Genomic DNA, 11,941 nt, shown 5'->3' with positions numbered 1-11,941 from the left:
CGCCTTTGTGCAAGAAGGAGCAGGAGGAGCACTGCCAGAGCCCTGCAAAATGACCTCCAGCAGTCCACAAATGTGCATGTGTCTGCTCAAATGGTCAGAAACAGACTCCATGAGGGTGGTATGAGGGCCCGACGTCCACAGGTGGGTGTTGTGCTTACAGCCCAACACCGTGCAGGACGTTTGGCATTTGCCAGAGAACACCAAGATTGGCAAATTCGCCACTGGCGCCCTGTGCTCTTCACAGATGAAAGCAGGTTCACACTGAGCACATGTGACAGAGTCTGGAGACGGCGTGGAGAAAGTTCTGCTGCCTGCAACATCCTCCAGCATGACCGGTTTGGCGGTGGGTGGTGTGGGGTGGCATTTCTTTGGGGGGCCGCACAGTCCTCCATGTGCTCGCCAGAGGTAGCCTGACTGCCATTAGGTACCGAGATGAGATCCTCAGACCCCTTGTGAGACCATATGCTGGTGCGGTTGGCCCTGGGTTCCTCCTAATGCAAGACAATGCTAGACCTAATGTGGCTGGAGTGTGTCAGCAGTTCCTGCAAGAGGAAGGCATTGATGCTATGGACTGGCCCGCCCGTTCCCCAGACCTGAATCTAATTGAGCACATCTGGGACATCATGTCTCGTCATTCCACCAACGCCACGTTGCACCACAGACTGTCCAGGAGTTGGCGGATGCTTTAGTCCAGGTCTGGGAGGAGATCCCTCAGGAGACCATCCGCCACCTCATCAGGAGCATGCCCAGGCATTGTAGGGAGGTCATACAGGCACGTGGAGGCCACACACACTACTGAGCATCATTTTGACTTGTTTTAGGACATTACATCGGACATTACATCAAAGTTGGATCAGCCTGTAGTGTGGTTTTCCACTTTAATTTTGAGTGTGACTCCAAATCTAGACCTCCATGGGTTGATAAATTTGATTTCCATTGATGATAATTTTTGTGTGATTTTGTTGTCAGCACATTGAACTATGTACAGAAAAAAATATTTAATAAGAATATTTCATTCATTCAGATCTAGGATGTGTTATTTTAGTGTTCCCTTTATTTTTTTGAGCAGTGTATATTAACCACTGTGAACATTCAATGAACATTCCCTAAAACATTTTTTGTTCAGTAGTGTAGTTCGGTTTTCATATTTTTCAGTAAATATCAGTCTAGACATTGTGATAAAACAAATAAGTATTCAAAGGCTAGCTCTCTGAAATAATAATTGTAAATTAGATAGGAATTTACAAAAAGGATTTCATACATGTACAAAACAATATGTAAATTCACATGAAAATGTGTCATTGAGGCAGTGTCCTGGATAATCCTTAATCTGTGTCCAGGAAACCACTCCATTATATTTTACAAAGAATTCTCCATGTACCAGTGTTTCACCTGTTCTTTTTGTCTGGCTCTAGAAAAGGTCCAAAATTCAGGGGTTTAAAGCAATGTGTTTTTTTTGGTAGGCAACAAAAAATATAATTCAAGCAGGGGAAATGCAGATAAAAGAAATGGCACTCGTAGACAGAGGCCTTCTCAGCCATGACAGGTCTTGTCCAACCATTTCCCACCAATGGTCTCAGAGGATGGCACAGTTCTGGGAACTATTTAACTTTGGGGATCTGGAATCAGAGTTCCAGTTCTTGTAGAGGATGCTGTTGCCGTCCTGGTCCATCCATTTGCCTTCAGTCACAATGTCGCTGATGTCCAGCCAGATTAGCTCATATGGGCCAATGTGCTGGTGGATGTAGTCGCTGAGATGTTGTTCTAGTCCTTGGACAAGGGTGTACTGATTACACCCAAGGGCAATGCAGTTGAAGGCTGTGTGGTAGCTCTTCCACAGAGGTTCAGGCAGCGCAGACGCCCCAGGCCAGGGTTCTTACGCAGTGGAAATGGTCAAGTCTCATCTCTTTCAGCTGTGCACTTTGTGCTTTTCTGATGACACTAACACATGGCAAGGACAATAGGACTTTGATTCAATTACAGAAAAACATTCAGTTTAAAAGATATACAGTAGAAGCACTTTTGATATTAACTTCACTTAATGCTGAACATTTGTGAAATCCTGGCCAACCTAGAAGACTCAAAAGGTAAGGGGCTTTAGTTTTTATTGGAGCCATTTGAATGCCAGGAAGACCCTGTTCAAAATACTCATACACAATTTGTATTGGTGATTCAGAATTTCCCTGCTTTGACATGTAAGGAAGACATTGCATGAGTCTTTAAATAAATACCCTTCATACTTTTCTCTGAAAACAGACAAGGAAAAAGACTGTACAAATAAAATGCTTTATTAGAATAGTAAACATTTACAAAAACAGTGATGCTAACCAAGAAAGCCCACTTTCTGTCTCTTCTTTCCCAGACTCTCCTCCTCCTGCAGAAGCGCCATGAGGGGGGCGTGGAGGGCTTTCCCTACCCGTTTCCCTGTCTGTAGAGACACACAACAGAGCATCAGAATATGTTTGTGTTGGATAGATATACACATACAAGGGTTTTTCTTTATTAAAAAAAACAAACACATTGTAGAATAGTGAAGACATCAAAACTATGAAATTACACATATAGAATCATGTAGTAACCAAAGTGTTAAAAATATCAAAATGTATTTTCAATGAGATTCTTCAAAGCAGCCACCCTTTGCCTTGATGACAACTTTACACACTCTTGGCATTCTCTCAACCAGCTTCATGAGGTAGTCACCTGGAATGCATTTCAATGAACATGTGCTCCTTCTTAACTACATTTGTGGAATTTCTTTCCTTAATGTGTTTGAGCCAATCAGTTGTGTTGTGACCAGGTAGGGGGTATACGGAAGATAGCCCTATTTGGTAAAAGACCAAGTCCATATTATGGCAAGAATAACTCAAATAAGCAAAGAGAAACAGCAGTCCATTACTTTAAGACATGAAGGTCAGTCAAACCAGAAAATGTCAAGAACTTTAAGTTTCTTCAAGTGCAGTTACAAAAACCATCAAGCGCTATGATGAAACTGGCTCTCATGAGGACCGCCACAGGAATGGAAGACCCAGAGTTACCTCTGCTGCAGAGGATAAGTTCATTAGGAGTTACCAGCCTCAGAAATTGCAGCCCATAAAAATGCTTCAGAGTTCAAGTAACAGACATCTCAACATCAACTGTTCAGAGGAGACTGCGTGAAAATCAGGCCTTCATGGTCAAACTGCTGCAAAGAAACTACCACTAAGAAGAAGAGACTTGCTTGGGCCAAGAAACACAAGCAATTGACATTAAACCAGTGGAAATCTATCCTTTGGTCTGAGGAGTCCAAATTTGAGATTTTTGGTGCCAACCGCGGTGTCTTTGTGGAGGCAGAGTAGGTGAGCGGACATCCACATGTGGTTCCCACCGTAAAGCAAGGAGGAGGAGGTGTGATGGTGCTTTACTGTTGACACTGTTAGTGATTAATTTAGAATTCAAGGCAGACTTAACCAGCATGGCTACCACAGCATTCTGCAGCAATATGCCATCCCATCTGATTTGCGTTATCATTTGTTTTTCAACAGGACAATGACCAAACACACCTCCAGGCTGTGTAATGGCTATTTGAACAAGGAGAGTGATGAGTGCTGCATCAGATGTCCTGGCCTCCACAATCACCTGACCTCAACCCAATTGAGATGGTTTGGGATGAGTTGGAGAACTCCTTCAAGACAGTTGGAAAAACATTCCAGGTAAAGCTGGTTGAGAGAATGCAAAGGGTGGCTACTTTGACAAAACTCAAATACAAAATATATTTTGATTTGTTTAACACTTTTTTGGTTACTACATGATTCTATACATGTTATTTCAAAGTTTTGATGTCTTCAATATTACTCTACAAAAATTTTGAAAAATAAAGAAAAACCCTGGAATGAGTTGGTGTGTCCAAACCTTTGACTGGTTTACCGTTTGTTCAAAAGTTTGCGGTCACTTAGAAATTATTGTTTTTGTCCATTAAAATAACATCAAATTGATCAGAAATAGTGTAGACATTGTTAATGTTGTAAATGACTGGCGGCTTCATTAAATAGTACCCGCAAAACACCAGTCTCAACATCAACAGTGAAGAGGCGACTCCGGGATGCTGGCCTTCTAGGCAGAGTTCCTCAGTCCAGTGTTTGTGTTCATTTGCCCATCTTAATCTTTTATTTTTATTGTCTGCGATATGGCTTTTTATTTGCAACTCTGCCTAGAAGGCCAGCATCCCGGAGTCGCCTCTTCACTGTTGACGTTGAGACTGGTGTTTTGCGGGTACAATTTTATGAAACTGCCAGTTGACTTGGGAGGCATCTGTTTCTCAAACTAGACACTAATGTACTTGTCATCTTGCTCAGTTGTGCACCGGGGCCTCCCACTCTTTATATTCTGTTTAGAGCCAGTTTGCACTGTTCTGTGAAGGGAGTAGTACACAGCGTTGTATGAGATCTACAGTGTTTTGGCAATTTCCCGCATGGAATAGCCTTTCTCAGAACAAGAAATAGACTGACGAGTTTCAGAAGAAAGTTATTCGTTTCTGGCCATTTTGAGCCTATAATCGAACGCACAAATGCTGATGATCCAGATACTGAACTAGTCTAAAGAAGGCCAGTTTTATTGCTTCTTTAATCAGTTTTCAGTTGTGCTAACATAATCAGAAAAGCGTTATGCTAATTATTTTTTTTAAATTATAAACTTGAATTAGCTAACAACGTGCCATTGGAACACAGGAGTGATGGTTGATGATAATGGGCTTCTGTACGTAGCTATTTTAAAAAATGTATTAAAAAAAAGCTGTTTCCAGCTACAATAGTCATTTACAACATTAACAATGTCTACACTGTATTTCGGATCAATTTGATGTTATTTTAAAACGGACAAAAAAAGTAATTTTCTTCCAAAAACAAGGACATTTCAAAGTGACCCCAAACTTTTGAATGGTAGTGTGTGTGTGTGTGTATGCACACATAAATCTTTAGTATATAAAACTTTTTTTTAAATGAAATATCATATTTACATAAGTATTCAGACCCTTTACTCAGTACTTTGTTGAAGCACCTTTAGCAGCCTCGAGTATAATTGGATATGACGATACAAGCTTGGCACACCAGTATTTGGGGAGTTTCTCCCATTCTTATCTTCAGATCCTCTCAAGCTCTGTCAGGTTGGATGGGGAACGTCGCTGCACCGCTATTTTCACGTCTCTCCAGAAATGTTAGATCAAGTTCAAGTCCGGGTTTTGACTAGGCCACTCAAAGACATTCAGAGACTTGTCCGGAAGCCACTCCTGCGTTGTCTTGGCTGTGTGCTTATGGTCGTTGTCCTGTTGGAAAGTTAACTGTTGCCCCAGTCTGAGGTCCTGAGCACTCTGGAGCAGGTTTTCATCAAGGATCTATGTACTTTGCTCTGTTAATCTTTCCCTCAATCCTGACTAGTCCCAGAGTCCCTGCCGCTGAAAAACATCCCCACGGCATGATGCTGCAACCACGCTTCACCATAGGGATGGTGCCAGGTTTCCTCCAGACGTGACGCTTGGCATTCAGGCCAAAGAGTTCACTATTGGTTTCATCAGACCAGAGAATCTTGTTTCTCATGATCTGAGAGTCTTTATGTGCCTTTTGTCAAACTCCAAGTGGGCTGTCATGTGCCTTTTACTGAGGAGAGGTTCCATCTGGCCACTCTAACATAAAGGCCTGATTGGTGGAGTGCTACAGAAATGGTTGTCCTTCTGGAAGGTTCTCCCATCTCCACAGAGGAACTCTGGAGCTCTGTCAGAGTGACCATCAGGTTCTTGGTCACCTCCCTGACCAAGGCCCTTCTCCCCCGATTGCTCAGTTTGGCCGGGTGCCCACGTCTAGGAAGAGTCTTGGTGGTTCCAAACTTCCTCCATTTAAGAATGATGGAGGCCACTGTGTTCTTGGCGACCTTCAATGCTGCAGAAATGTTTTGGTACCCTTCCCCAGATCTGTGCATCAACACAATCCTGTCTCTGAGATCTACTGACAATTCCTTTGACATCATGGCTTGGTTTTTGCTCTGACATGCACTGTCAACTGTGGGACCTTATATAGACAGGTGTGTGCCTTTCCAAATCATGTCCAATCAAGTTGTAGAAACATCTCAAGGATGATCAATGGATGCACCTGGGCTCAATTTCAGTGCTCAAAGCAAAGGATCTTAATAATTATGTGAACAAGCAAGGGGCTGAATACTTGTCTTATTTATTTTAATTTTTTGCAAGAATGTCTAAAAACCTGTTTTCTCTTTGTCATTATGGAGTACTGTGTGTAGATTGTTGATTTAAAAAAAAATCTATTTTAGAATAAGGCTGTAACGTAACAAAATGTGGAAAAACAGAAGGGGTCTGAATACTTTCCGAATGCACCGTGCATTGCAATTGTAAAAAAAAACTGCACAATGCATTCACAAACAAAATAAACTGTACATTCACACACTTAATGAATTTCCTCTACACAAAAGGTGTAATTGTGTAACCAACTTTGTGATGTGCTGATAAGGTTAAAATTTGATACAACTGAACATTCTATGCTAATAAGTTTGCCTGGGTGAGGACAGATGGTATGAAAAAGAGCACAGGCATCCTATTTCACCTCTGTCATCTCAAAGATGCTCTCTGGGTCCAGGCTGCCCCCCCCCACCTTCCTGACACAGGTGACCGTCCCCTTGTGTGTGACAGAGATGATCAGGCTGGCCACTGAACACGCCTTCTCCTGCAGCGTGGCGTCCACCACGTGCCTATGGCCCACCTGGAGTGAGACGAGGACACACAAATAATATGTGAATAACCATCATTTGTGGACAAAACCATCCAGCTTTACTATCCTTTGTCTAAACTAAACTCATGTAAATGATGTGATTTGATACACTAATACCATCTCAGCAGGTGTTGCCATGTGAATGACCGAACCCACCTTGCACAAGGTCACGATGCAGGGAACGTTCTCCACATTGAGTCGCATGCAGTCATAGGGGTCGTCTGACAGCTCTATTTCCTTCCCTCCTTCCTCATCCTCAGAGATGTGCACTTTGGGAATTCTGTTGGGAGAGAGCGAAGGTGAAGAAAGTGTTTGACTCAGGACAAGATGTTCTATTGTTTGAGCTCTGTAGGACAGACTATGAAATCACAGCATCTATTTATTGCAATTTAATGAGCAACTGAAGCTTAGCACCTTACTTTGTATTGAAGAGAGCTGCTTTAATTGCAACAGAGATGGCATCAAAAAGATTTCCATCACACTGCAGGAGCTGAGAAACAAAATAAAAAGTGATGACTTCACATACACAAATAAAAGAGACCAATTATACTTTGCAAGGGGAACTGTCCCTCCCTACCTTCAGGCTATGCGCAAACCCTACATCCCAACCCGAACACTCCTGCCACCTCTGGTCTCTTGACCCACCCAGCCCTACGGAGGGCAGCTCCCTCTCAGCTTAGTCAAAGCTCTTCGCTTTCCTGTTTTGTGGACTTCACTAGACAGAGGTCGCTCTCCAGGTTTTGTGATGAAACAAAGGTATGGTTGAATGTATTCTGCCACTCTCTTTTTAGGCCTATATATCACGGTCACAAGGTACAGTATATGAACTAACAGGTTATAGAGCAAACAATGCAATTATCATAACACATATTGTAATATGCCTTTACATTTTCTGGCTCGACTTCCCCAGTGACTATACCCACGCACCGCTACTCAAGTAGACCTGTTGTAAAATAAATATCATTAGCCTTTTGCAGTAGGCCTACAGTGGGAACTCGCCTGTTGGTAATTGCTGCAATATAGGCCTAGCATGTTCAAAACTTTTGTGAAGGTTTAAACCAGGTCTTTAACTATGCAATAGGTGTTTTTATTTCATTCTGAGACATTTTCTTCAGCCTAATTAAGTTCCAACTGTAATGCTGTATTTGTAGCAATAAAAATAGAATTACTGGTAGGCCTGTTATAGGGGCTACTCGCACTCAAACCATGAATAGGAAAAAACTTTTTTTGGTTACTACATGATTCCATGTGTTATTTCATAGTTAAAGTCTTTACTATTAATCTATAATGTAGAAAACAGTCAAAACAAAAGAAAAACCCTTAAATTAGTAGGTGTCCAAACTTTTGACTGCTGCATTATATATAATTTATCCGCTTGGTGGACCCCCATGCTCCTCGAGACAATAAATAACCAAAACAATCATACTCAAAATCTGTCTGTTAAAGCTAGAGAGTTTGTTTCATTTTTACATGGGCTGCACTTCAATCCACCGCATCTGCTGATGTCGGCATTCCACATCTGCAGCGGAAGGTGGCAGAACTACAGCTGTGTTTGTCAGACCAGGCGACATCTCGAAATTCAGTCTTGTCATGAAAACGTCTGTAGTGTCCGAACGGTCTACTTAAGGTCTACTACTTAAGCAATAAGGCCTGAGGGGCTATGGTATATGGCCAATATACCACGGCTAAGGGCTGTTCTTAAGCACAACGCAACGCGGAGTGCCTGGATACAGCCCTTAGCCATGGTATATTGGCCATATACCACAAACTCCCGAGGTGCCTTACTGCTATTATAAACTGGTTACATTTTTCCCATATCTCTCTCAGATATAGGATAGACACTTCAAAACATTCTTCCTTTTGATGAAATTTGTGATTGTTCCCCCCCATGTATGAATCTGTTATTCAATGTACTTCTATGGGCTAATGGCAGTTAGGCCAAATTCAATGTTTCCTTAAAAAAAAGTATACCTACAGGAGTCCTAAAATTCTAAATCAGATAGTCAACTTATCCTTGATATGAACATCTTAAAACAATTCCATATTTTAGCTTAGTAGAAGCGTCGCGTTGCAATACCTCCAAAATCACATCGCTGTCACGCCTCCGTTGGGAGGTCTGTAGAATTGCAAAAACGGTTTGAATGGTCCGTTGGCTCCCAGCAGCAAGATTTTGATTGGATGTTACATTTTAAACCCCCCCCCTCCCACATGCCTGTTTGTGCTACGTGTTAGGTTCGACACTGTTTTCAGACCGGGAGGGACATTTTGCAGAGTTATTCAGTATGCTAGTTTGCAACATTGCAGAAAATGAAAGAACACCCAGAGGAAAAATATAAATCTGTCTTGTCAGAAGTGTGCTCTATACACAAAAATCGACATACGGCAACATTTGCTGAGGTTTTAAATCAGCGATTTCCCATCATAGAGTGTAAAAAATAATCTGCGCACACTGTTGCACCTACGACACTAATCTAGTGAGCACTATTGGAGCTCCGCCCAAGCAAGGCATTTCATTGGTTTGACATGTAGCGGGGGGGGTCTCTGATTTACACTGCGTCTCCCCCCTTTTTAGCAATTTTTCTGCCATAAACCTCCCCAGGCTTACCCGTATTAAGGAAGCCTGGTTGTCAAAGAGGCTAGCTTAGGAGAAACCCAGCCCCGGGCCCTTAGACTCTAAGGGTATACAATACACATTTATTTTGTAAAAAGACAGGTGCTGCTGATAATACTGCCACCATCGTCAAGGCAAATGACAAGCATGTGTAGCCCATGTATCGATGCTGTCTGGCCAAAAAGAGGGGCGCCGTTTCGCTCGCTCAGGTGCTTTCTCCGGTGAGATACAGTAGTTTCAGCCACTTGCGATTTGAAGAGAAGCTGGCAGGTGCACAGTGCACTGTTCGGATGCTGGAATTATTTTGGATGAACATGTAAAGGTGATCCTATTTTTTTGAAGTGATTTGTTGGACAATCAGACTGGCCCTCGCCTGGGGCCTCCAAATCACTAAGTCCGCCCCAGGCACCAGAGCTTCAATTGACACCTGCTGTTGAACTTGCAGTGAGGAAGAATATTTTAGGCCTACCAGAGTTCCCTATTTATTCATCGAACAATGTAATCCTTATCTTTATAAAAAAAAAAAAACATAACATTCTGATTGAAAATGAACGAATTTTGCCTCCTTCTGTACACCTTTATCTGTATAGCAGTAGTAGCCTGTCTGAGAAGGATAAATAATGCAGTGGTGTTGGGAACACGGAGCCGGTTTCTCTCTATCGGTCTCTCTAAGGCCAAAGCTTCTCTTCTTTCATATTTTTTTTAATTAAAAAAAAATATATATCAATATCCTAAATGCAAGCAATGCCCTAAAGCACTTAGCGCTCAAATCTCCAACATCTGAACCGTGAGGTCGACAATTATTGTTTTAGGAAAGTAAAAACCAATAAAACAACAGGCTATGAAGTTTTGAATATGCTACACGTCGAAACAAATAGTTTTTTGGTCATTTGTTATAAGGACATGTAACTGTGGATCATTTGGCCAATACCGTTCTTTTGTTGAGGGTGATGGTAGCACCAGGTCGGAGGTTTCTTTCTCTCCCTTTCTACTCAGATCTGAACGGCACGGGTGTGTTTTGTACACAGGCCTTTTCGGAACGGGTCTGACTGTCCTTGGGTCCATTCGGAATGTTTTGTTTTATAATTCATTGATGCATATCACGTCGGGTGGGAAAGCCACAGATCCATTTGAGAACCTGTTAAGACCTCTACTTTGAGGCCCCGTTGCCGTGTCAGTCACTCACCAGCACGTCCACATAGAGCACCCAGCAGTGTTCCCCTGGGCTGATGCAGAGGCTTTTCAGGTCCACACTGTATCTGTTGTTGAACACTTTGTACAGGGTGTTGCTCAACTCCATGCCCAGCTCATCACCACCCCGACCCTCAAATTCTGGTGTGGCATTGGCAGAGCTAGGAGGGGTACAAGAAGAGGGCGATTCATCATAAATGACTTGTTACAACACTACCACCAGTGTCCGACATATTAGAATTATACTGTACTCCAAGCAAAACAACAATGCACTCACCAATCAACAAAAAACTCCAGGTAGCCTTCATCTGGGACCATGGGCCTTGGCTTTCCCATTTCAGCTTTGACTCCCACTAGCACGTCTGTATGCCCCTGCAAGAGACAAGACATATATTGAATGCAGGGATATGATACATGGATCTCACTGTCTGACATGTCAGATCCCACTGTGTTAGCTTTTTGATGTGCAACATTGTTTTGCAAGGAGCATTGAAATTACCAGTGTAACTTTGGCTGAGCCATCTGTATTTGACACCATGTCTGTCTCAATCTCCATGTGTCTGTAGTCCTCGCATCCTCGTCCATCAACCCGTAAGTCATCCTGGTGAAAAAATTACCATAGAACATAAGAACAACATCTTGTCACATTCTGGCATTAACGTTAGCTTGTTAGCTAGCTATGCCAAGAGGATGCCTTTCGCTGTGGTAAAGAAAGACAGCTAGCCATAAAACAATGAATTCACGCAAAAAGGTCAACTGAACAAGAGCATGTAGCGGAATCTTTCAGAATACCACCTACCCGTACACCATGCAAAATATACACCTTTTCAGCCTCACTGACTTGTACAGTAGCCATGATGCGTTGCACTAAAATACCACGTGTGTTTTTCCGCTGTGTACGTCATCAAAGAGCGGCAAAAAGGCACAGATAAAACTCAGCTTCTTATTGTACCTCAGTGGCAGAAACTATCCAGATTGTTGCTGGATCAGTGTACAAATCAATACAGCTCTACCATTCGATTCAAATGCCCGGAATTTTGTGTGTTTTTGGACTGTTTGAATTTGTACTTTATTGCCTTTGAGATAACATGTCAATGATTTAGCTTGTTATGCATTCAAACTCAGACAATTTTAAGATCGATATTTCTTTGATTACTGCTATGTTTTAACAAATAGCTATAGTTATTACATAAAAGTAATGCTCCTTGCAAAACAATGTTGCACATCAAAAAGCTAACACAGAGGGATCTGACATGTCAGACAGTGAGATCCATGTATCATATCCCTGCATTCAATATATGTCTTGTCTCTTGCAGGGGCATACAGACGTGCTAGTGGGAGTCAAAAGACTACTTTGTAGTGCAGTTGGAGTTTAAATTGAGTTAGATGC

At 42.2% G+C, this 11,941-nt stretch overlaps 1 protein-coding gene across 1 annotated transcript; it reads right to left on the bottom strand.

The window, feature by feature from the left end:
• Positions 1–2,274: 2,274 nt before the first annotated feature.
• Positions 2,275–11,429, bottom strand: LOC139372570 (exosome component 7). The gene is made up of 8 exons (XM_071112313.1): positions 11,351–11,429; positions 11,051–11,152; positions 10,829–10,923; positions 10,547–10,712; positions 7,169–7,239; positions 6,906–7,029; positions 6,585–6,740; positions 2,275–2,428 (listed from the first exon to the last, which is right to left on the bottom strand). The coding sequence occupies exons 1-8, from the start codon at positions 11,405–11,407 to the stop codon at positions 2,324–2,326; spliced, it is 876 nt and encodes a 291-aa protein (XP_070968414.1). The 5' UTR covers positions 11,408–11,429; the 3' UTR covers positions 2,275–2,323.
• Positions 11,430–11,941: the final 512 nt, after the last annotated feature.

The sequence above is a fragment of the Oncorhynchus clarkii genome, chromosome 18, assembly GCF_045791955.1.
Source record: "Oncorhynchus clarkii lewisi isolate Uvic-CL-2024 chromosome 18, UVic_Ocla_1.0, whole genome shotgun sequence".
Lineage (NCBI taxonomy): Eukaryota > Metazoa > Chordata > Actinopteri > Salmoniformes > Salmonidae > Oncorhynchus > Oncorhynchus clarkii.
This window is presented reverse-complemented; position numbering and strand designations above follow the sequence as displayed.